This window comes from Arvicola amphibius, chromosome 11 (genome assembly GCF_903992535.2).
Source record: "Arvicola amphibius chromosome 11, mArvAmp1.2, whole genome shotgun sequence".
Taxonomy (NCBI): domain Eukaryota; kingdom Metazoa; phylum Chordata; class Mammalia; order Rodentia; family Cricetidae; genus Arvicola; species Arvicola amphibius.
Genome location: NC_052057.2, coordinates 100,626,829 through 100,650,626, shown reverse-complemented (window position 1 = coordinate 100,650,626; position 23,798 = coordinate 100,626,829). Strand labels below are relative to the sequence as shown.

At 41.7% G+C, this 23,798-nt stretch overlaps 2 protein-coding genes across 7 annotated transcripts in view; one reads left to right on the top strand and one right to left on the bottom strand.

Moving 5' to 3' along the window:
- Tex10 (testis expressed 10) overlaps positions 1-17,731 on the top strand; it is a 38,197-nt gene extending 20,466 nt beyond the window's left edge. For 2 of the 3 annotated variants that reach the window (XM_038347862.1, XM_038347864.1), the window contains 6 exons: positions 2,024-2,112; positions 3,032-3,165; positions 8,391-8,471; positions 10,178-10,359; positions 15,337-15,547; positions 17,515-17,731. In XM_038347862.1, the coding sequence (XP_038203790.1) occupies positions 2,024-2,112; positions 3,032-3,165; positions 8,391-8,471; positions 10,178-10,359; positions 15,337-15,547; positions 17,515-17,628 (811 nt within the window). In that variant the 3' untranslated portion in view covers positions 17,629-17,731. Of the gene's footprint in view, positions 1-2,023; positions 2,113-3,031; positions 3,166-8,390; positions 8,472-10,177; positions 10,360-15,336; positions 15,548-17,514 lie in introns of those variants that run through there. The other variant, XM_038347863.2, reaches the window with a different exon arrangement.
- A 797-nt stretch (positions 17,732-18,528) lies between these two features.
- The window catches only part of Invs (inversin), a 130,886-nt gene continuing 125,616 nt past the window's right edge, over positions 18,529-23,798 (bottom strand). For 3 of the 4 annotated variants that reach the window (XM_038348415.2, XM_038348414.2, XM_038348416.1), the window contains 3 exons: positions 22,539-22,768; positions 21,670-21,741; positions 18,529-19,284 (listed from right to left, as the gene is read on the bottom strand). In XM_038348415.2, coding sequence (XP_038204343.1) covers positions 19,181-19,284; positions 21,670-21,741; positions 22,539-22,768 — 406 coding nt within the window. In that variant the 3' untranslated portion in view covers positions 18,529-19,180. Of the gene's footprint in view, positions 19,285-21,669; positions 21,742-22,418; positions 22,769-23,798 lie in introns of those variants that run through there. The other variant, XM_038348417.2, reaches the window with a different exon arrangement.

Here is a 23,798-nt window from a genome sequence, read left to right as displayed (position 1 = left end):
ATGGAACAGAGAGAAATTGGACTAAGAAACTTTGTCTTAGGTTTTCATGAAGGTCCCTGTGCATTTTTCCAGGGCCACATTTGGTTTACCTCTTTCCCTTGCATGATTTGCATACTGCTCCTTCTAGTAGTGCTGAGGCTTGGGTAAAGCGGAGCGTGTGCTTCTTGTCATTTGTTCCAAGTCAAACTTAAAGTGGGCTTCCTGCTTCTAGCCACTGGGTGGCACAATTGCTTCCTGTATTTACTGGGTGTAAGAGGATGTTTTCTATTAACTCATTTGGCCCTTCTCTGTCCTATCTGAATTCCTGTGATATACATCCAAAGATGTCTGCATGTTTATTGGAATAACACATGAATGATTGGTTATTTAGTGCCCCTCCTCCTCTTTAATAATCTTGCTAAATAAAGGAGGTTTTTTTTGTTAATTTCTATACTGTTGTGCCCCTCCCCTTCCCCGGGCTGGCATTTAAGGTGTATACCACTGCGTCTGGTGAAATGCAGTTATAGTCATTAAAACAAATGAGGGCATCATAGGCATATAGGTAAATTAGAAAAGCCTAATTCTGCCTGGCATTTACTCATTTGTGTGACAAAATGTGTAATCTCAGATTATTCGGTCTGATCATTGGGTCTTTTTGCTGCATCTCTACTTGGCAGTCACACTTTCCCTAAAGAAGCCTTGCTTTCAGGGGTTTTCAGAGACTAGCTAGTAACTTGTCCTCAGTAGGAACCACATATTTCTCATTTAAAGCTGCCTTATAGTTAGCATTTGTCTCTTTATATTTGGTCTTTTGAGATAGGGCCTCATAACCCAGACTGGTCTTAAGCTCAGCGCATAGCTGAGAGTGACCTTGAACTCCTGATTTTCCTGCCTCTGTCTCAGAAGTACTGGGTTTACAGGTTTGTGCCACCTGCCACCATATGCAGCCTTTAGACTTTCTTTGGAATCTTCTGTTTTACTGTGCTTTTGTGAGGGTACACCGGAATAGAGCATTTCTTGACTTTAACGATAAATTTTTGAAAGTCCGATTATGATCCTTTTTGTTTTCCATTTGATGCTGAGATTTCATTAAACTTACTTGCTAAGGATAAGCCTTCATATATATAAATAAATAAAACTAGGTACCTTGTGGTAGAACCTACCATTACTCAAATAAAAATCTTCCTTGAGGGGCTGGAGAGATGGCTCAGAGGTTAAGAGCATTGCCTGCTCTTCCAAAGGTCCTGAGTTCGATTCCCAGCAACCACATGGTGGCTCACAACCATCTCTAATGGGGTCTGGTGCCCTCTTCTGGCGTGCAGGCATACACACAGACAGAATATTGTATACATAATAAATAAATAAATAAATAAATATAAAAAAAGAAAGTTAAAAAAAAAATCTTCCTTGACTCTTAGGGTCTAATTTTGAAATGTGCTAAATCATATATATGGGCCAGTTATACTTTTTAGTATAACTATAAATATTTGTACTTCTTAACTTTCATAATTGCAATATTAGGGGTCTTATTCTTATAAAACAACATATACTATGGGTTTTACCCAACTGTAGAAGTCATATGGGTCTCAGGGATTGAACTCAGATCATGTTTGTTGGCGGGTGCTTTTACACTGAATAATCTTGCCAGCCTAGATTTGTTTTCAATAAAGGAAAATGGAGAACTGGGATTATGGCTCAATGTTAGGGTACTTGGAGGTCCTGGGTTTAGTCTCTGGAGTCCCCTCACTTTTCTTCGATGGTTTGCTTGCTTATTTATTTATTTATTTATTTATTTATTTATTTATTTATAATTTTATTTGTATTGGTGTTTTGCCTGCATGTATATCTGTATGAAAGTGTTGGATCCCCGGGAACTGGAATTATAGACAGCTGTGAGCTGCCATGTGGGAATTGCACCCAGGTCCTAGGAAAGAATAGTCAGTGCTTTTAACTGCTGAGCTATCACTCTAGCCTTTTCCCCATTCCCCCACTCTTTAAGAAAAAAATAAAGACAGACTGGTAATAGTTCTTTTGTTTCTTATAGATCGTCATTTTCTGGATGGAGCCACTCGGTTAATGACCACTTAATGACTGATGTGGACTATCTCAGCTTCTTATTTTCCACACTTACAGGTATCCATATTAACAAACATACCAAGTTAAAAAGAACAAATGTTGACTGTCACAGTAGCCTCCTTAGACCATGCTCATGGAAGTATGGTGGTCTGAACATGTTTGAGCAGTTAGTTTGTTGAGCAGTGTCGGTGGCAGTCTGATCATTCTGAGAACTATTGGTCAAGAATGTCATTGGCAGGCTTTCTGTGTAGGTTGATTAGGGCCTAAAAGGACATCAGAATTATGTCAGGTAAAGTAATACATGTTACAGAGTTTGGGGATGAATCCACCTCTCCATTCCATCCTTTTCTCCTCAGATAAAAGACTTAGCCAATAAGTAATTGAAAGCCATTTGAAGGGCTGTTGTATTAAAACATACAATGTTTAATGTATTTGGAACAGAGCATATTATTGCTCCTTCCTATCTGTTCATTTGCTTTTTATCATTGAGACAGGGTTTCCCTAGGACTCTGTTTTTTCTTTAACTCAGAGACCCCTACTGCCTCAGAGTGCCGGGGTTAAAGGCTGTGGCACCGTGCTTCACTCATTTTCTCTGTTAGAGCCACTGTTAACTGGAAGGATTATGTGCCTGCCCCTCCCTTTTAAATTCAAGAGTACTAAAGCTCCCAACAGATGTGATTTTTTTTTTACACACACACACACACACACACACACACACACACACACACACAGACGCACTCACACACTTCTGTTGGGACCTTTAGTACTCTTGAATTTAATGCACACACACTTTTTCTACTGTGTTGTACATTGGGTCAAGTCACATCCTTTGCATTGTGCAGTTAATGTGTTTCTAGGATTTAATTCCTTAAGACACTGTAAGATGCAGAAATACAACAGTAACAAGAGCGTTATGAGTTGTGTATTACACTCTGTGATTTATTTTTCAGCTGGCTCTGTTTGTCACCTACATTAGGGTTTTCAAAAGAGGAGTTGGCCTGGCTTCAAAACCTTCGGGGAGTTCCTCATGTCATTCAGACATCACTTTCCCCTGTGCTTCTCTACCTTACAGACCTGGACCAGTTTTTACACCATTGGGATATAACAGAGGTAATAGCACATGAGTTACCAGTGCTTGTTGCGTACTGGGTGCCGTTTGTGATATGCTACTAGACATAGCATGGCTAGAGAGTGGGACTACTGCTGGAGAGGACAGCTGTGTTTGTAGGGGTGAGTCCATGTATTTTGAAGAGGGAGAATATAGAGTTTCATGGTAGAGGATGAACTTGAGCTAGTAAATGAGAGAGATCACTTACGTGGGGTTGGCGTCTTTGAAAGAGAGTTTTTAAACAAACAACAAAAAAAAAACGCTCACAAGTTTCTTTGATTTTAAGAATTTATGTGTGATTAATTTTTCCTTAAGAATTACATTGAAGAAAGACCCTAATTCTTCCTTAGGTTTCGAGGCCAGCATACAGATCTTGTTTACAGTTCTTGAAAGGAGAATCTGGTTTATATTTTGTACCTTTGATAAACTACTTAAAAACATAGATAGTTTAAATAATTTAAATAATTTTATTATGTTCAGTATTTGTTAAGGGAACCTTAAAATACTAAATTTTATAGATAGCTAATAAATTTACAAAAGTAGTAAATCTTACTAGCATGCTTCAGTATTAGCAAAACTGCACATTGAAACCTTAAGTTTAAACTGAATTTTATCATGGAATTATAAGGGTCATCTGTAGTGATCTTTTATTTATGTTTTAACATAAAGCTTGCCTGAAGATCAGAGTGCAGAGCTGAACCACTAGAGGTCAGGCAGTGGTGGCACACACCTTTAATCCCAGGATTTGGGAGACAGGCCAAGGGATCTATGTTAGTTCAAGGCCACCCTAGGCTCTACAAGATTGAATCTGTCTAAAAGAAAGACAGAACTCACACAAAGGTGATCCTAGCTCTTGGGATCTCACGCCTTTAATGCCAGCACTAGGGAGGTGGAGACAGGAGAGATATGGGTGGGTGGAGAGAGTGATATTAAGTGGAAGGAGACAGGAGCTCATTGCAGTCTCTGAGGTTTGGTGGAGTGTAGGACCGTATTTTAGAGGCCCATATTTCTACATTGTATGGTGGCCAGAATTTCAAGCCACACTTTGCACCTGCCACACAGGAGGTGGTCACTTAGCCTTTTGAGATAAACTGACACCATCCTAGACAGGGGGTCAGGATATGCTAATGTCTCTCTGCTCCTTCTTTGTAGTTTGGGAGATCACCTGGGAAAGAGGTGTTAATTCAGTCTACCTGACAGAGCAGGCATAGATAGGAAGACATGGTAAAGGGTATAGAAAGGTACGGACTTGACTTGACCGCAGTCATTTTCCTGGCTACCTAGGGAACAGAATGCTAATGAATTTCCCCCTCCCTTTATGTTTTGGTATAAAAGCTGTTTGGAGAATAAATGCGGGTGGTTTTTAGGATGTGAACTGAGGATTTCATGAGGGATCCCTGAAAACTCCCTCCTGATAAAGCCATGTGAGTTGTGATTTATTCCCACACCTCCCCTCTGGTCCGTGAGATAATTTATGTCAGGGCTGGACCTCGATAGTGGAGACAGTCTGGATATTGAGGACAGGATTGCCGCTTTGGTCTGAGCCTTGGTAGAACTCAATTGGCCAGCTGCTCTGCTTCCGCGTTAACCCCTATATCTCACTCTAGATTTTTATTATTAAGACCAACTAGAATTCGTGCTACAGTCGTCTTTTATACAGAAAGGCAAAATTAACTCAAGGATCATTAATAGAACAACCTCCCAAAGTCACAAATACTGGTGCTAAGCACTTGAGTTGTGTATGTGTATTACTCTGTGTAGCCCATGCTGGCCTTAAACTCAAATCCCTATCTTCTGAGGTTGGGATCGTAGGCAGAGGTCACTCTTCATTTCTTAATTAGCATCCTTTTCTGTATCTTAGAATACTGTGCTCTCCGCTGTCTGATAACTAATGATCAAAGAGGTGTTTGTACTGTTCTTGATATAAGGGTTGGAGTTTACATTCTTTGAATAGCCCCCCCTCCCCAACCAGGTTTCTCTGTGCCTCTGGGTTCTCTGAGTTCGAGGCCAGCCTGGTCTGCAGAATGAGTGCCAGGACAGCCAAGGCTACACAGAGAGAAACCCTGTCTTGGGGAATAAACAAACAAACAAACAAAAAAACCCTAGAAGGGTAAAGTCTGTATGTGGCCCACAAATCTTAAAAGTAGTCACTATTGGGCTTTTTACAGAAACATAGCCAATATTTGTTTTAGGGTTATTAAGCCCCACTGATTTTTTTCTTTGAGTCACCTGGGTATTTTGTGAAAACCTTGCATTCTGCCTGATCAGAACTGAAACATCTCTCTGGTCTGGCTGTTTGTTGCTTCTGTAGCTCCTGCTTCCTTTCTGCCTGGCCTTTGTGTGTGTGTACATACATAAATGAACACCACACTTAGTATCCAGCGGCAACTCTGAAGAGCTTGGTTTGAAAACCTAGTTTCCTAGCTCCCTAAGAGTCCTGTTTTTGTTATGCCCTATAAGGGAGCTGTACTGTGCTTGAGTTACTTCTCCCTACTCCCAATCCATAAAGTACCTTCAGCAAACCAAGACTGTCTTCATTTTTTTCCTTCAAATATCACAGTTTTTTGTGCATTGCCTAATATTTGAAGACATTGATTTTCTATATTGTTCAGCTTTTTTACCCATGCTCGCGAGTCTGTACACTGTTAGTCTGTTGTTGGAAGTGACAATGTCACATTGTGATAAATAGCAGTGATTGCTTGTGTTTGGAAATACACACACACACACACACACACACACACACACACTGAGCTCAGTAACTTGGTTTACTCATTTGGTCATATGCTAGGTAGGTGACTCAACATCTCATTGAGGAAGGAAATCAGAACCTCTGACCCCCCCCCCCCCCCCCGCCATGGTTTTATCTATTTGCTGTTTGTTTGCCCCCCCCCCCCCCTTTCCTCTTAAACTCCTTTCATGTGTCAGTTTTTATGGATGAGAATTGGTTTCCCTGTCAAAGCTACTGTAGTTATTCCTTTTCATTCTTAAGGAGAGACATAGAGTTTTCTGAACAGCTCAGTCCAATATTGAGTTCATGCTCATATCCACATCTGATCCTTAGGATCTCAGAGCTTCTCTGAGTGCTGACTCAATTCCTCAGATACAGCACCTGTATCTTGTTAACTTTGTTGTTGCCAAATCTTACTTAATGAAAGATGGAGCCACTGGTTTAGCATTATTTAATGTGATTCTGTTGAACCTTTTAGAACAGAAAGGCTCCTGCGTTTGAACAATGAATTGACATACCAAATTGCTTTTTTCTTATTCTCTCATAACATCATTCTAACATAGATGATGCTGTGACTAAATGAACTTAAAATTTTAATTTTAATGTTGGCTTCCAGGTATTAAAAAATCAGCTTCCTTCTGTGGAGCAACATAATTGCATCCAGTGAAACATACAGATGGGGGGATCCCCAAATTCTTAAAACAGAAACAGACAGAAAACTTCAAAGTCTGTTTTATTTGCTATTTACTTTAATATTTAACTTTTTTTATTTAATATTTAACATAACTAGATTCATCTTTTTGGCTAAACTTACCTGCTTTAATCTTGGTCCCCTTGTCTTCAAATTTTAAGCCCAACTTAGGCCATCAGCCTGCCTTTATTGCTCAATACAGACTTGTAAGTTTTCAGGGAAGCTCAGATGGCCATGGCTGTGGTACCTTTGCAACTCTGTGGGTCAGATTCTTGGGAGAGGTCTGTGTTTCTCTTTTCTCTAATGTAGCTTCTTCCCAGTGCTCCATGTAGAAATCAGTGGAGAACAGAAGCAATGGGTGGCGTCTCATACTGTTGAACTTCTGTTGTAAGCAGGCAGTGCCACACACAGGGTTAGTGCTGGTGCTCTAGTGCTCGTACTGTTCCCTCTTTTCCCTGCCTTTACTGACAGTGAGAAACTTGGCTCATTTATATATAATTCACATATTTCCTTGATTGTTTCTTTTGTTTGCCAAACCTTGTTTGGACTCTGCCTCTGGGAGCAGGCAGTCTGTCCGTGTTCATGACTGACCTGACCGGCTTACACCATCTTTGCTGCCAGACCTTACACAGAGAGGCCCTACTTTTAGTGGCTTAAAAAAAATTGTTTGGAAGAGAAGAGATGAAGTGAAGTTCTTGGTTATTGTAGAATGTTTTTCAGAATGAGAGTTAACCTTTTGTTAATAGCAAGATACCACCCTCCTAAAGTAGAAGTAGGGAAATGGCACTGAAAATATGAGGGTTTTTCCTATCATTAAAAAAATCTTTGGACAATATCAGCCTGTGTGCGGTTTTATAGGGAACTATTGATTTTGATTTTTTTTTCTAATTTTAAAAGTTTATAAATACCAGTGAGGTTCTAGGCTCCAGTCTGCATAAAGAAATAAAACCACTTATAAACCAAAACCCAGAAGGATATCTTCTCTCCCAGTTCCCACCCCATCCTAGAGAGAGAATCCTTCTCCTACTCCCACCTGTGGGTCCTCCCCACCCCCCGTGTAATTTTATACATAGTTCACAGCTGGTAACGTACCCCGTCAGTCTGCAGTTTGTCTATGAAGGACTTGATTTCCTATTTTCTTTAGAACTTAGAACATTAGGGATTTAAATTTCCGTTAGATTTCTTTTCCTTTTACCTTTGTGGAATGGCAGGCCATTGTTAGGATTGAAGTGATCAGGATGCCATCACCATCCCTAATTCACAAATAGAAATTCAAAATGCTCTGAAATTTAAATAAATCCCAACGAGACATTCTCAGCAAGTTTGGGGTTTTAGAGTACTGAAGATTTCAGACTTTGGGATTGTGGATGTGTAACTGGTAAAGTTTATGGCAGTCTAAAGTTCAGAAAATTCCTAATGTTAAAAACACTGCCACTAGCATTTTGGAGAAAGGTTGGTATTTTCTGGATTGTAAGTATTTTTCTGTGGTGTATAGAAGGTTTTTGTCAGCCCTTAGACTGTGTCCTTTGTACCTTTCCGTTGTAGCAATTAGTAGATGTTAACAGTATCTGTTTTGCTGAGCTCTTTGAAAGGTGTGGAAGTTTCTGTAGATAGCAGATGTTATGCCTGGAAAGTGAACCAACATGTGAGGTCTCGTTGTTTGATCCTTGACATTTGCATCTTCAGTCAAGTTTTTGTTACCTGTTTGCTAGTAATATGTAAAGTTGGTTTTAAAAATTGGGTTGAACCTTTTGTTTTAAATTCTTAAATGTCATAATGCAGTTACTATTTTTTGCCTTTTCTCACAGGCAGTTTGCCACAGTTTATTGGTTATTCCTTCCCGAAGCCAGAGCTTTGACATCATGCAAAGTGCCATCAGTAAGCATTTGGTAAATATCCTTAGTTTTGTGTGTGTGTGTGTGTTTTAAGTACAACACAGTTTACCTGGCCTCTCAGTGGCATGATGTGGTAGGAACTTTTGCTGGCTGTTGCTAAGGAAATGTGTTTCTAGACGACAGTGGTGAGTGAGTGAAGGGTGGGATGCATTGTTTTCTTAAGACCTTGTTTCTGTATTTGGAAAAGGAGGGACCAAGCTCCCGTTCACTTCGGACTTACTGTCAGTGAGTAGTGAGTGTGTTGGGATGGCTTGTCAGAGTAGGGACATCACAAGACTCAGTCATTGGAAGCAGCGGGCTCACTTTGAGACTGACTTGTCCTCTCACCATTGGCATTAGAGTTATTATTGTGCCCTCACTGGGGCTTTGAACTTCCTCTGACATATATATTTTGACTTTGGGATTTTTAGAAGATGTTTTACTACAAGGAAGAAGGAAAGCCTCTTAAAATGTGTTTTTCAGAGGATTCGCTTCTTTGGTTAATCTTTTGTTTGTTTGTTTTTGGTTTTTTGAGACAGTTTCCCTGTAGTTTCTAGAGCCTGTCCTGGAACTAGCTCTTGTAGACCAGGCTGGCCTCGAACTCAGAGATCTGCCTGCCTCTGCCTCCCGAGTGCTGGGATTAAAGGCGTGCGCCACCGCCGCCGGCTTCTTTGGTTAATCTTATAGTCATGTCCATAGCCTTTTTGCTCCTTTAGAATGATGTTCCTTGAATCGGAAGAGGTGCTATATTAAATCTGAGTGCCCTTCTTTCATGCTGTCAGATTCCTAGCTCTTGCTTTCTTACTGTCCAGGACACTCCCTTTCTCCCCCCACCCCCCTTTTTCTTTTTCCTTTCTCTCAGTCCCAGAGGTTTTTGCTTTCCTATGGCCACATTTGTTGTGGGAAAGGGTAAACATCCCAAGCCAGTCTTGGTTTTCATTTTCAGATTGCCCCTTGTAGGAGGTTGCTAATGTGACCTCTGTACAGCCAACAGCTTGTTATTCAACCTTACTGAGAATGTGCCTCTGAGGTATAGATGAATGAGAATGTCGTAATGAACCATATCTGGCCTCCAGGTTTCTTCCCACTGAACAGTTGACTATTAATATTAATAATATTAGTATTATCTCTTACTGATTCCTGTAGATATGCATTTTCCTTATTTGTACCTAAATGGCTAAATAAAATTCTGAAGAAGACTAAATCTAAAAAGGACTCTGCACTAATTACATAGAGTATAAGATGGGAACCAGTGAACAGTCTTTCTTGTTGTCTTAAAAAATAACTGTGTGATTGTTATTATTGAGATTTTCTTTGGATGTAATGTATGAAGCATTCCTTTAATGTTATTTCTGAATAGTGATAGGAGTTGTGATGTTTGAAATTTGTAGTGCTTCCTTCATTTAAGGGAGGCAGTGCATGGATTATATCAGTGATATGACTCTGGTAGAATGCCTGCTTGCGTGTGTGAATTCCTGAGCCCTGGTTTCACTTCTCAGCACCATACACATGAAAGTTATTTCTTCATGGAAAGTCATCTTATTTGGGAATTAAATTCTCAGAGAAAAATTGGGGCTTAAAGTTCTGCAAGTAGTTGGGTTATATGCATGCTGATCTGAAGTAGCACTGTCCACCCCTCCAGCCCAGTAAACGGGCTTCATTTTATTTTGGGGAAGGGGCTTTTGTGAAGAGGTAATTAATCTTTCTTTTTTCCCACTCAGGTTGGGTTGACCGTAATTCCTGACAGTACAGCTGGTTGTATATTTGGAGTGATGTGTAAGCTCCTGGATCATACGTGTGTAGTTAGTGACTCTCTCCTGCCATTCCTGGCTTCTTGTTGCTACAGCCTTCTTTATTTTCTGCTTACTCTAGAGAAGGGGGAAACAGAAAATCTGAAGAAGAGGTAAGGTTGATTTGACTTTCAATTTTAATCTTTTCCTTCTGTTTCTCCCTAAAAAGAGTGAAGGAGAATTAGATTTTAGAACTAATTAAATTCATTTCCGTGGGCTTGTATAAGCTTTGGCAGCTTTTTCCTTTGTTCTTTCATGATTTTTATTTTTTTTAGTGTTGTACCAAGTATTCTAGGGTCTTATAATTTTTCATTAAGCTACAAATTTGAATAGTTAAATGATATTACAAAGTTTCCCAGTAGCTTTCTTTTATAAACAGTATTAAACATCTACCAAAGCAAAAAAAAAAAAAAAAAAAAAAAAAAATACTACTCTGAAGTCAGTGATCAGTACAAACATTTGTGGATTTTTGATTTTTTTTAGGCTTCATTAGAGTTAGCCAAGAGTAGATAGAATTTTCAATTCTTGAATTTAAGAAGTGTTCTAAAATGCTAATGATTTGTTTAGTATTTTTTACTCCTATTTGATATTTAAACTAGAACTTACAGTTAGTTTGGAAGATTCTACTATAGATTTAAAAGTATTTTCATGTTTTAATTTTATTGGTATACCTGTTGAATCCAGTAAAGAAATTTACAGGTAAGCAAATAAGATAAAATCAAAGTTATGTTCTTTTACTTGCTGTTAATATTTTGACATGTGTATTTTCTAGTCTTTCTTTGAACTTTATAGTTTGCTATGGTTGTTTTTGTTTTTAATTTGAGACCATCTTACTGGTCCCAAGCTCAGAATCTTGAGCAAGTTCCTTGGTGCTAGCACTGTAGGGATGCACTGTCATGCTCGGTGCCCTCTTTTCTTTGAGCTTTTAAATGTCCTGAAAATGCAGCAGGCTTGCTGGCTATATAAAATACATGGCTTAAAACAATAAAGTACAAACCTAGCTATCCATGTAATGAATGCCTAGGTCTGTATGGGCCCACACCACCAGCCACATCACACACTGGGTTTCTTAGTCTCATTGTATCTCAGGTACTTTAGAGCTGACATTCTGGCTTTTTAAGTAGAATATTTGTGAGCAGTATTAATTTCTGTTCTTCATTTGTGAAGTTGGTAAGAATTATCTTGTTCATATTTTTTGTTGTTGCTTTGTGTGTCAGTATTATCTGTGATTCATTTGTGTTGATTCATTTAGTTGTATTTACTCACATTTCTCTGTACCAAGGCAAGGTCAGTAAAGTTCTTTAATGGGCTAGATAGGAAACAATTCAGGTTTTTCAGGACTATAAGCTCTCTGCCATAGGTACGCAACACTGCTTTATAGTGTGAAAGCAACAGTAGAAAATACACAAATAAATGAATTTCCAGTAGAACATGGTTTACAAATACAGCTGTGGTCTAGGGTTGGCCTGCTGTGCAGTTACTTCGATCCATTAGTATTATGTTCTGTGAATATGCCAGAGCTTGTCAATTACAGTACTTGTACTTACTTCAGAGTTTTTTCTGGTAAGGACAGAATTATTTTTTTTAAATGGGTGTTTGACTAAAATATAAAACCATTTCATAGTGAATATAGAGGTGATGTTATTTAAGGTTTTATAACATTTCCACTTAGGACTTTATACTGCTATTTGCTATTTTCTGTCACTTGAAATAAGCCCTTTTGTTAAACAATCTGAAGTTTCAAAGATCTTTGGAGCTTTTAAATAAAGGGACATCTTTGACTTTATGTGATTAGACTGCATAAAGTGTGTAATGCATATTTTCTCTTTTAAAAGCACCTCTTTGTTTTGAAGTCTCTCTTTGTGCCCTGTTTGGCCTGTAACTGGCCAAACGCATGGAGAGTTTTGATTTAGAGATGTTAGCTGAAAAGTCAGGCTTGACTAGGTCCAGCTCACAGTGTGCCACTGAGCCCTGAAGATGCTGTTCTTTTGTTTCCTTGGTTACTAATGAAAATCTGCTGACCTAACCACTTGGTTTGTAGCTAGAAGTCTCAGTCTTTATTTTCTCTTTAAAGAACTGTAGTGTTGGGGGCTGGAGAGATGGCTCAGCCGCTAAGAGCACTGCTTGCTGTTCCAGAGGTCCTGAGTTCAATTCCCAGCAACCACACGGTGGCTCACAACCATCTGTAGTAACATCTCATGCCCTCTTCTGGCCTGCTGAGCACTGTATACATAATGAAAAAATAAATCTTAGAAAAAAAACCTCAAAACTGTAGTGTTGTAAGTCAGGGTGTCTTCTATCATAACATAGGTTTGGTTTCTGTTTGGAGACTCAGGAGTTTTTTCCTTAATTCTGGGAACTCCTTATTGTATTGCTTTCTCCCATTGCTTCCTTTTAGTTTTTCTAGAAATACCATTTTAAGCATAGGAGCTGTTTATTCATTTTTGTCTCTTAATATCTATCTAATTCTTTTGAATTTGTGCTTGCTGGTATTACTTAAAGTTCTTGTCAGTTCCTTAATTATCTTTTCTTCTGGGGCTGAAATTTTTCTTTTACATGGAGAGGAAGGAACTCTGAAAATTGACTTTTACAAGTCTGAGCAAATTTCATGACTTGGGCTGAACACTTTTTTTCTTAGTGTGTATTTTTCGGGAGTTTAAGGAGACCTCCTGATAGGGTAGTTTCCCATTTTCCTTTTTCTTGTGTCTCACCTTAATGTATTGAGTCCAGTTCGAATTCCTTGCCTCCCACGCCTAGGGTTTGAAGCACTGCTTAAAAGTTATTTGAAATTCCCTTAAACTAACAAGTGTAAAGTAAGCAGTCATGTGCTGCAAAGGCTTCAGCCAGCGAGGACTGTTAGAGTGTAGTGGAGCTGAAGGTCAGCATCCATAGTGGCATTGTAGCGATTGCAATATTGTACATGTTAAACCCATGGTTTTGGTGGTGCTGATATAGAAAGGCCTGCTGTGCTGCTAGTTGGTCAGAAGTACAGCTAAGCCAAGCATTGTAACTAATCCCAGCACTGTTAGCAGAGGCAAGATTGCCACAAAATGTTTAATTGTAGTGAAGAGCTACGGGCCGGATTCCCGCTGCCCTGCTCCCGCATACTTAGCTTTACACGTGAAATAACAACACACAAATTGTATTCTTTTAAATACTGCCTGGCCCATTATTTTCAGCCTCTTACTCACATCTTGACTAACCCATATTGAATAATCTTTGTAACACCATGAATGGTGTCTTACCCGGAAAGATTCAGCACATCTGACCTGGTGGCTGGCCTCATCGCATCTCGCATCTCTCTGAGGAGAGGCACGGTAGTCTGTCTAACTTAGGAGAGGCGTAGCATCTGACTGAGCCATCTACCTCACTTCCTTCTTCCTGTTCCGTCTACTCCACCCACCTAAGGGCCGGTCTATCAGATGGGCCAGGCAGTTTCTTTATTAATTATCCAATGAAATCATCAGATAGATAGAAGACACACCTACATCATTTAATACTTCATATCTGTGCTTACTGCATCTATTGATGTGTACTATGGAGTTCACATGATGAAATCATCCAACAATACCTTTTCCAGAATGCAGCCACACTGTCAAATGACCCAAGGGCTAGGTATTAAAAGTCTGTCAAGAACCAAAGCAGCTTCCTCTTTTTCATCTGAATTTTTATAGTCTTTATGCCTTTGCCTAAAGACTACTTTTCTCCTTGTACATGGCTGCCTAAGAATGTTTTTGTGTAAGTACTTGGGCTAGTTAAAGACCTTGACCCTGTTGGTTTAACATGGATTCCTTGTGTATTTCACATGCATGTCCTTTAGGTAAAGTCCATGGCGTAGATCATGGTCAAAGAGCTAAGAAGACTGGAGCCTTTAGCAGCTCCTGCTGCACAGCTCCAGGGCAGTGAGGGACTGAAGGATAATGGGCACATGTAGAGAAGCTGGGATCCGGTAGGCCAGATTCTCAGATGGAGAAGATGCACCCCCTGGAAGCTCGGCATGTCTTCTGTATACAGTTGAACAGGGTAGGCGGGAGTTTGCACACAGATGAATAAAGAGGGGCTCAGTACAATTAGTAAAATTGTAGGGGAGCAGTCTTCAGGCCACGAACATTTTTGAGAGGAGGGAACGGGAGGAGCAACACTGTGCACACTGTCAGTATTTGTACTCTATACCCAAGGAGAGCTGTGGCAGTAGTCCCATGAAACAGAGGCATTGTGGTTCTTGATATATATGGTAGTTCCAAACAATACACATTCATTCACTCGGGACTTCACTCAGTCTCCAAAGTGCCCACAACTCACCATCCAGATGAAGATTGCATTATTTAATTACACTCATAGATCGTATTTATCCTAAACCTTTCTTCATTCCTGCTGTATGAATATACCTGGAGAATGATGTTTAATTACATAGACATGACCATGTCTCACCTTTTGTGACCCAGTGTTGGAGTAATGGTCCCATTATTTATTTTCTGAACATTTTTTTCCTCCCTCTGTAAATCAACCCTTTGTTCTGTGATACTGACAGACCGTAGAGCCAGTCTTAGGCTTGAAGTTTGATGTATGTATTTCTTTGCTTCCTTGGTTGCAATAGTCTTCAGGTGTCTCCTGGATTATATGGATTGAATGGTGTCCATTGTTAGGTGATGTTTGTGCAGGTAGAGATATTTCTGTTTTCTGGTAAGTTCTGTGCTATATATAATAACTGTGTCTTCCATGATGTCCAGTGTTAAGCCCAGGAAAATACTGTTTGCCAGACTTTCTAGCAGCCAACTCTTAGTTGCTTTTTCTTAGTTCTTACTAGTTATGGTTTATGGTATTTAATTTGAAGCTTGTGTGTTAGTTTTGTTTATTGAGATAGGATCTCTGTAGTTCAGGCTACCCTTGAACTCATCATAAAGTCTAGGCTGGGCTCAAACTCAGTGGCATTTCTGCTCAGCTCCAAAAAGCTGGAATTATAGGCACTGAGCTATCACATGAGACAGGGAATATTGTGTTTTCTTGAAAGTCCCTTTTTTTGGGGTAATGTGGAAAGGACAGTTTCTCTTGTGTATTGGCTCATGGACTCATTTTTCCTTCTATTATAGGGACAAGCTGTGGGGTGTTTGTGTCTCCATCCTGGCTCTCCTGCCTCGAGTCCTCAGGTTGATGCTGCAGAGTCTGCGGGTGAACAGAGCTTCTCCCGAGGAGCTGCCTGTTGTGGGCCAGCTGCTCCGCCTGCTGCTTCAGCACGCTCCCCTTAGGACGCACATGCTCGCCAATGCCATCCTAGTGCAGCAGATCATCAAGAATATCACGGTAGGCAGCACAGAACCTAGTGCTTGTCCTTGGCAGGGGAGTAGGCTTTGTGTGTGGTGGGTAAGGGGTGCTCTTGAGAGTGAGGTTCCTGTGTCCAGCTGACTGTCTACCTCCTTGTCTCTGATTCTGAACCAGTCTTTGAAAAATAAAGACTGAAAGTACTCAAGAAGAAGGGAGCGTGAGAAATTTGGTTTTTTAGCACTGGAAGCATAGCTACCGGGATTGTAAGACACTATTGAGTGGCTATGATGGCAGCTCTTCCCATGTTCTATAGTCAGACTTAGTCCTCTATCTGTTAAGGTTGAATTGATGTAGGTTTCGGTGACTTAAATGAGAATAGTCAAGTAATCTGTTTAGTGTATCTGACATTTATTAAGTGCTACCCAAATGTTTGGTATCATTAATGAAATAAGTGTTTTGTTTTTTGAAACAGGGTTCCTTTTTGTAACAGCCCTGGCTGTCCTAGAATTCACTTTGTAGACCAGGCTGGCCTCGAACTCACAGAGATGCCTGCCTCTGCCTCTGAGTGCTGGGAATAAAAGTGTGCGCCACCACACACTCAACCAGTTTTTTAAGCTCTCAGGGACAATTTCATTAAAAGTTTGAGAAAACATCTGCAGGCATAAGCTGTAAATTTTGGCAGCTCTGTGACAGAAGGGAAGAAAGTCCTGCCCTTTAGTTTAGGGTCTGAGAAAGCTAACAGATTGAGCCTTGAGGCACACATTGCAAGGGCGTGGAGGTGGGTAATAAGCTGTGATACAGCATCAGAGAGTGAGTGAGAAGGCCCAGCGTGACATGGGGTGCACACCCAGGCTTTGGCCAGTACCAGAGAAAAGGGCAGTGATAGAAGGAAAAGGAGAGTGAAGGCTTTATTACCACAGCCTCTACACCTGGCTGTCAGGGTAGCTTTGTGCTAGAGGACTCCCTTAGGAATTTGGCTTAGGTGTATAGGTGATTTAGAGTTTATTCACTGAAGTGTACTTCAGTGTCATAGAGCTTTCGTGAACATGTTAATAGGTATGTGCTTTGACTTTTCTAAGTCTTCGTAGAAGCAGTGGACAATGTGCAGTGGGATAATTTAGACACAACAGTAGAAGGCAAGAAAAGTCAGTATCTTGGATTAGAGAGTCAGCCTACCTCCATAAAAGAGAAAGAAAAAGATTTTTAGTTGGCCCTGTAGGATTAATCTGTTGACATCAGTGAGAAAATCATGAAATCTAATGCTGGGGGAAAGGGATAAGGGTAGAGCTGGTTGGCTGTAAAAACTTGTATTAGTCTCCAACATGTCCAGGAGGGAGAAGATTCAGTAAGAACTCATTATATTTAGGTCAGGCAGTGGTGGCACACACCTTTAATCCCAGCACCTGGGAGGCAGAGGCAGGTGGATCTCTTGTGAGAGTTCGAGGCCAGCCTGGTCTACAAGAGCTAGTTCCAGGACAGGCTCCAAAGTTGCAGTGAAACCTTGTCTTGAAAAAAACAAACCAAAAAAAAAAAAAAGGAGAGAGAGAGAGCTCATTACACTTATGGGCACACACTGTTTGTCTTTTCACACTGACCATGTAAGAGACCCAATTTAAAAGACTTTATTTGACAGTTTAAGAGGGTATGGTCTATTATCACGAAGCACTGTGGCTGGGGTTAGTCTCTGGCAATGGGAGTTTGCTGGGAGGCATTTACATCTCAGTGGGTCAGGAAGTAGAGAGCTGAGGCCAGAAGTAGGCTCGGAGTAACTCAAGTTCTTAACTTCCAAGACAGCAACATTATGTGGGGACCAATTAGTCAAACACCTGAGCCATTTCATAATTTCAGACTGTATAGAACCTAAAGAGGAATTTTCACCAGCTGTAGTAACACCCAATAGTTGATTGTTTTGTAACTTCCTCTGGTTTATAGACAGGGAGGATCCATGAAAAATTTGTTCAGATAGTACAGTTACCAGTTTAAATGACCTTTTGTTTTCTTTGCAGACTATGAAGAGCGGTACTGTTCAGGAGCAGTGGCTTACAGACTTACATTACTGCTTCAGCGTGTACATCAGTGGCCATCCCCAGGGGCCTAGTATATTGAATGCATTGTATTGAAGAAGCAACGTGGTACCTCCTGTTTGAGATTGTTCATGCACATCCATTTTATTTTGGAAAAGTCTGATGTAATGTTTGACATTAAAGCTAAACTTTACAAGAAGTTGTTCACGAACTCCCTTTGTAGCAAAGTGGGAAAATCAGGCCTAAGAGTTGTTAGTGCGCTCACGTTGTCTGTCTGGAGGGCACAGTGTGCATTTCCTGAAAGCTGCGTGTTTGCAGGACATGATGACCTAGGGCGCCATTCTTCACTCAGCAGCAATTAGCAGAGTCTTTGTGAGCCCATCCAGGTAAGCCTGTTTCCATGATTTTGAATATAATCTACTAAACCAAAAGTCAAGGTCATTAAACAAGGTAAACCCTCGCTTCCTGTTCTTTAGTGTTAGCACAGGAGTGGCCTGGCGTCATTTGCGCCTCTATGAAAGCCTATAATCACTTAGACTTTAAGCCAAATATTCTTAGAGAGCTAGACTGTGGGTTACTTTTCTAAAAGAAATTAGTTGGGGAAGACTGCTTACTTCAGCAAGTTGTCAGAAGATGCAGAGCAGATTAGAGACCTACTTCGGCTTACTCTGCTTTGAACCCTGCCCTGCTGCTTTCTTGATACTGTGATATTGGTGCTACTCAGGAGTGAAGTGTTGGAGGAGGCTTCTTGTTGGTTCCCGCTGCCCGGCTAGCTTAGACCCAAAATAATCACACAGAAACACTATTATTTAAATCACTGCTTGGCCCATTAGCTCTAGTTTCTTATTGGCTAATTCTTACATATGAATTTGACCCATTTCTATTAATCTGTGTATCGCCATGTGGGATGTTCAGGCATCTGTCTCTGGTGGAGCTCCATTGCCTCTGACTCCTCCCTTCTTTCTCCCAGCACACAGCCTAGCTTTCCCCACCTAGTTCTGGTCTTCCCTGCCATAGGCTCAAAACAGTTGTTTATTCATTAACCAATAAAAGCAACACATAGACAGATGGACCTCCCACACCATTTCCCCATTAAATGTAAACATTTATCGACTATTTGGGAAAGAGTGAGCACATGGCTGCAGCTTGTGCCCTTCCAGGGCCAATTTGGAAACTGACAGCTGTAAGGAATTAGCAGTGTATTTTCAGCCTCTGGAAGTTTCTAAACACAAACACTAGACCATGATTTTGATTTAAAATGTGGTGGTCCAGGAAATTAAGGAGTTAACGTGCCGGCTTTGGCACAGGTTTCCCATCTGAGAGGTTCTCTAGAGGGGAAAACCAGGTCAGTGCCTAGCTGTCCAAAATCCCAACCAGCAGCGGCTTAGTGCAGGTGTTGTTGGTTACGCTGGTGATTGCCATCAGTTCTCCTTTCCAGCCACCTGTAGGTGAGGCGCACCGCGAGGCACTGCATATGAGCAGAGTCTGCTCTGGTCTTTCTGTGTACGCCAGGAGGAAACATTTGTCTTTGGAGTTGCTATCTCGTATTCCGGATAATAAGGCTCTAGATATGGACAGTCAAGTGTTCTCATGAGTAACAACGGTTGATAGTGCAGAACTCCACACTGGTTCTGCTTTTCCCCCAGGGTCAAAGCTTTGGCTTGTTCTTTGGCTGACAGGCTGGTTGCAGATTATAAGAAAACTTCTTTGATCTTCCAACATTGTCAAGATGTATAGATTGCAAACTGTTGACTGTTAAAAGCAAATGGATATTTATATTATTGATCTTAATGAAGAGAGAAGTTCTTTGTGCTGAGGCAAAAGAATTTGGAGTGGGGTTATCCCTGGACCCAGGGAAGGTGGTGAGCCTAGATGCCTCACTGTGGGTGTGTCTTCAAAACAGGGACCTGGGTTGTAAGTGAAAACTAGGTCTTGAGAGGGCAGGACACACTAGTGTGCCTATCTTGTATGCCATTCACATGGCACACGTCATTTATACATATCTTTGAATTCCTGTGCCACATACTTTTGTAAGTCTAACAGAAAAAAATAGGTTTGTTTGAAGGGATGACAGCAGGAATCTCAGGCTTCTTCCCTCCCCCCCCCCCTTTAGAGGCTCTCAGTATGTGGCCTAGGCTAGCTTTGAACTCATAACCCTCCTGCCTCAATCTCCTGATAGTTGGAATTACAGTACTATACCTGGCTGTCAACATCCGTTTCTTGGAATAACATTATTAGGCTGCAACAGAAACGTTAGTTTTACCATAACAACTGACAGCCACAAAAATGGCAGGTGGGAAAACCTTGCTGAAGATGTGTCTTACTCATAACTTCATGCGAAAGATAAAAGTAAATATGAAATATGGGCAGTTTGAGGGAAGGAACACAGGTTAATTTCCCCTAGTTTAAATTGCTGCTTTTAGAACATGGGCACTGGAAACTGGTATCTTGAAATAAGTTGTTGTCTACATTCCGCTCCAAAGGTGGAGGAATATATTGGGTTCCAATAGAGGTCCATTACCAATAACCACATGAGCCTTGGTCATTGCTCTTGCTAGTGGGAGCCCGATAAGGAGATGGGCACAGGTAGCTATGCATCCCTACAGAACTAGGTTGAAACCCAGTGAGTGATGGTGTATGTGTGGAAGATTGCTGAGAGCAGATTGCTTATTTGGGTTTCGTGCATGCCCAGCAATAGTCAAGGGAGCCTGCATCTTGGGATTTCCATCACTCTGCCTTTCTCTGTGTAAAGCCTTAGGAGGGTGCTTCCCAAACTGGAACATGGACATTGCACAGCAATTTTTTTTTAAAGAAATCGAAAAGCCCACCGAGCAAAATTTGAAAAACCTTAGCACCACTGAATTCTTAAAGCAAAAAGCAAACAATTCAGTAGAGTTAATGCTTTTCTTTATGGTTCAACCACTTGATTCCATGTTTTAGGGCCTTCTTTGTAAATTCAATTCACTGAAATGATTGATAGACATGTTTTCTGTTAAACGTGAATAGACCAGTTAAACCTTAGCACCTATCTGACCGGCTCTACTACTAAGTGATTTGTGCTTAATGTGGGTGTGCCTGGGTCTAACAGCCTGTGTTGCCCCAAATTTGGGGCTCAACAGATTGTTTTGTTTGATTTTAGACAAGTCAGAAATTTACAAGACAAACATTGCTTGTTACATGAAGTTATTAAAAAGTCTAAAGTATTTCTTTGCATTTACTCAGTCTTTAAGTACCTCTAGGCTGCCAAACATCTTCATTTTTAAGGGCCAGTGGTAAATCTGGATTTGAGGGAGAATAATCTGATTGCCTACTTTGTATTTAATTATATCTAAATGCCATATATCTCGTTTCATATGACAGTTCTTATTTTAAGTATTTCCAGTCCAGTATGAGGACAGTCATGCCACACAACTGTAGCCCTTGCTTGATTCCTTTGAAAGTTTCCAGCTACCCCACCTGCTACTCTCTGATCATGTGTTACATGAATTAGCCAACTCTTATTAAAGATTTTGCAGTAATTACTCTGCTTTTCTCCACCAAAAACTAAATGAACGGTAAAGTTCATGCTGACAGTCATTGTTCACCTTCCAGATACTCTCTGTTCCTGCAGGATGGCCCTGTAGATTAGGGAGGGGGTTGGGAGCGTGTTGCCATGGCCACCTGTGAAGACAGGCCAGACCTGGCATTAGCTGCTGACAGCCCTGAACTTATCACCCACTCTTAATGCTGGCCTGAAGGAAGAGGCCCTGAGTAAAACTCCCAGGTCTGGTGAAGGAAACGAAGTTCCGTTCCCTATGCTGCTGCTGTGGGTGCAAGTGTGCTATTGAGCCTGACAGGATGCACTTTAATGGTGCATGTGGCCCTCCATCTATGGGGAGGGAGGTACTGAAATCAAGGATTCTAACACACTCCTTTGAAGAAAGTCTATGAAGAATGCAATAAAAGAGACCAATAATAGATAGTTACCGTTTATAGTTCCTATTGGAGGTACTATTAATTGGTTTTTAGTTGTGAAAATTATTTGCCTCTTAAAGATGCTTATTGCAGTAATCCATGAAAAAGGGGAAGTCAGAGGGTCATGGGGAAACTCATCCAGTTCTCTCCCCACATGCCCTGCTAGTGTAGTGGCTGCCTTACCTGGATTGAGATGTAGCCCAGGGCCTCTGGACGGCTTGGTGGCATGATGCACTTTCCCTTCTTGAGAGCAACCTGCAGTCAACCAGCAAGGCACCTATGTGATTAGTGATTTCTGTGACCTACCTACCAAGTTCTGAGTTCTCACTGAGGGGAGGGCTTGCAGGTCCCTGCCCAGACAGGCATGTGTGGAAACACAGTTGAATATCCTGTATAAGTTTGGCACTAGAAATGCTTCAGATTTTGGAGGATTTGTTACTACTTTTGGGGTTGGTTTGTTTGGCTATTTGCATGAACCTTTCTGGCTGAGTACCCCTAATCCAGTGGTTCAAAAGCTGAAATTATTCAGAACCAGAAACCTAATGATCACAGACATTGTAGCCTGGGAGCGGACAAGTCGAAATGCTGTCTAAACTGCCAGGGATGTTCCTAAAGGTGCCTGGGCTCTGTTTCTCTATTGAGTGCAAGGATAACTGAACTGATTTATTCTGGGGGCCTTTTCTAGAGCTGGTGCTGTTTCAGGTTACAGCCACTTATCTGCTCAGTACCACAGTGACTGAGCAACTGCTACTTCAGCCTACCATGGCCAAAGGGACACAGGCTCTGAGGGCCGGTGGGTTAATGTGAGGGGAGGGCAGGGCCCAGGCAGACAGCTGAGAGGTGAGTGGTGAGGCCTTTAGTCTGGGAACTGAGAGGAGGGGCTCTGGCTGGAAGTGGGGCATTAAACTGACGAGTGAAAATTCTCCTGGTGATTGAAAATAAGACTTTTTTTTTTTTAACTCTGGATGGAGAGTTGACAGTTAAGTCTTACTGCAGACTGGTGTGACACTCGGGATCCCAAGTGTTTGTTGCAGAGTACCCAGAATACTTACCGTAGATCTGCCTGAGCACTGAGTGCCTTGCAGACTTTGTGGCTGGCATGCCTTTGGGTGGACTTTTGGGTGTTTTGCTTACTGTGACGGACTTTGGGAACCTGTGTTCCACTTCTGTCCTCCAGACCTGAAGGAGCAGGGCTGTGCACACTCGGGTACATCTGAGCATGTCTCCGGCTCTGAGCTGCTTCACGTGCAGAAGACGGGGCAGGTGTTTCCTGAGCTGGTAGCTGGTGGGGTCAGAGGACAGGCTGTCAGACCCTGAAGTGCTGACAGCTGTGGCAGTGGACGAAGCTCCCACCCCGGCTTCAGCACCCATGTAGAATATTGCGAGACTTGGAGAGCTGTCCCCACACCACACAGGCAGGTGAGATGGGCTGAGGTGAAAGCAGCACCCACACTGAGTGAGGTGTCGCACATGAGCCAGGAGCTGGGTGTTTGGGAGGCTCTCCATGGCTGCTGGGATTCCCTGGGTGTAAAGGGGGAGTGGATGCTTACTAGGCAGAGAAAGGTACTCTAGACAGCAGAATTGGTACAAGCAGAAATGGCGCATCTGTGCCCAAAACATGTGGTCAAAGCACCATGAGCTTGGTTTGGGGAAGGATCTAAGGCTGAGCCTCGCTGTAAGGAGCCAACAGTGTTGATCATGGTATATTCCAGGCACCATCCTACGGCTTGAGTCTTGGGGAGGCACATTTTAGGACATTTGTAATGACTAAGCATCTTAGGGAGGTGACGCCAAACCCAAAATTTTGTGGCCTTGCACTGCTAACAGGTCCGTCTGCCCCACTCACAGTGCGCACGCATGGAGGGTTTTAAGGGGGTGGCAAGTTTACTATGATGACCCTGCTGGGAAGTGAAGCCTGTGGCAGGAACGATGGCAGTATTTACATTTAGTGTGCTTGTGGTTTCCAGCCACGTGGACTCCCAAGTTTAAGAAACACGACTGCCTTGAACCGTTTAAAGGAGACCTTCCTAATGTTAACTATCTGGACTATATTAACTGACTGGTGAGCGTACAGAAGACCAGACAGCCCCATGCCTGTGTGACAATAGACCAAAGAGGGTAACTTCCCTAAGTCTGCTGAAAACCTCCCACTGGGCTTGGGGGAGTCCCTGCTTCCTCAAAAGCTGACTTCAGCCAGCCTCCCTCACTCTTCCCAGCAAGTAATAAACCACAGCAGCTCTTGACTAGAGCAGGGCCACAGCTCCAACTGTGCGGTCTCTGCTGGTGGAGATGCCGGCTTCTTCCCCACCCTC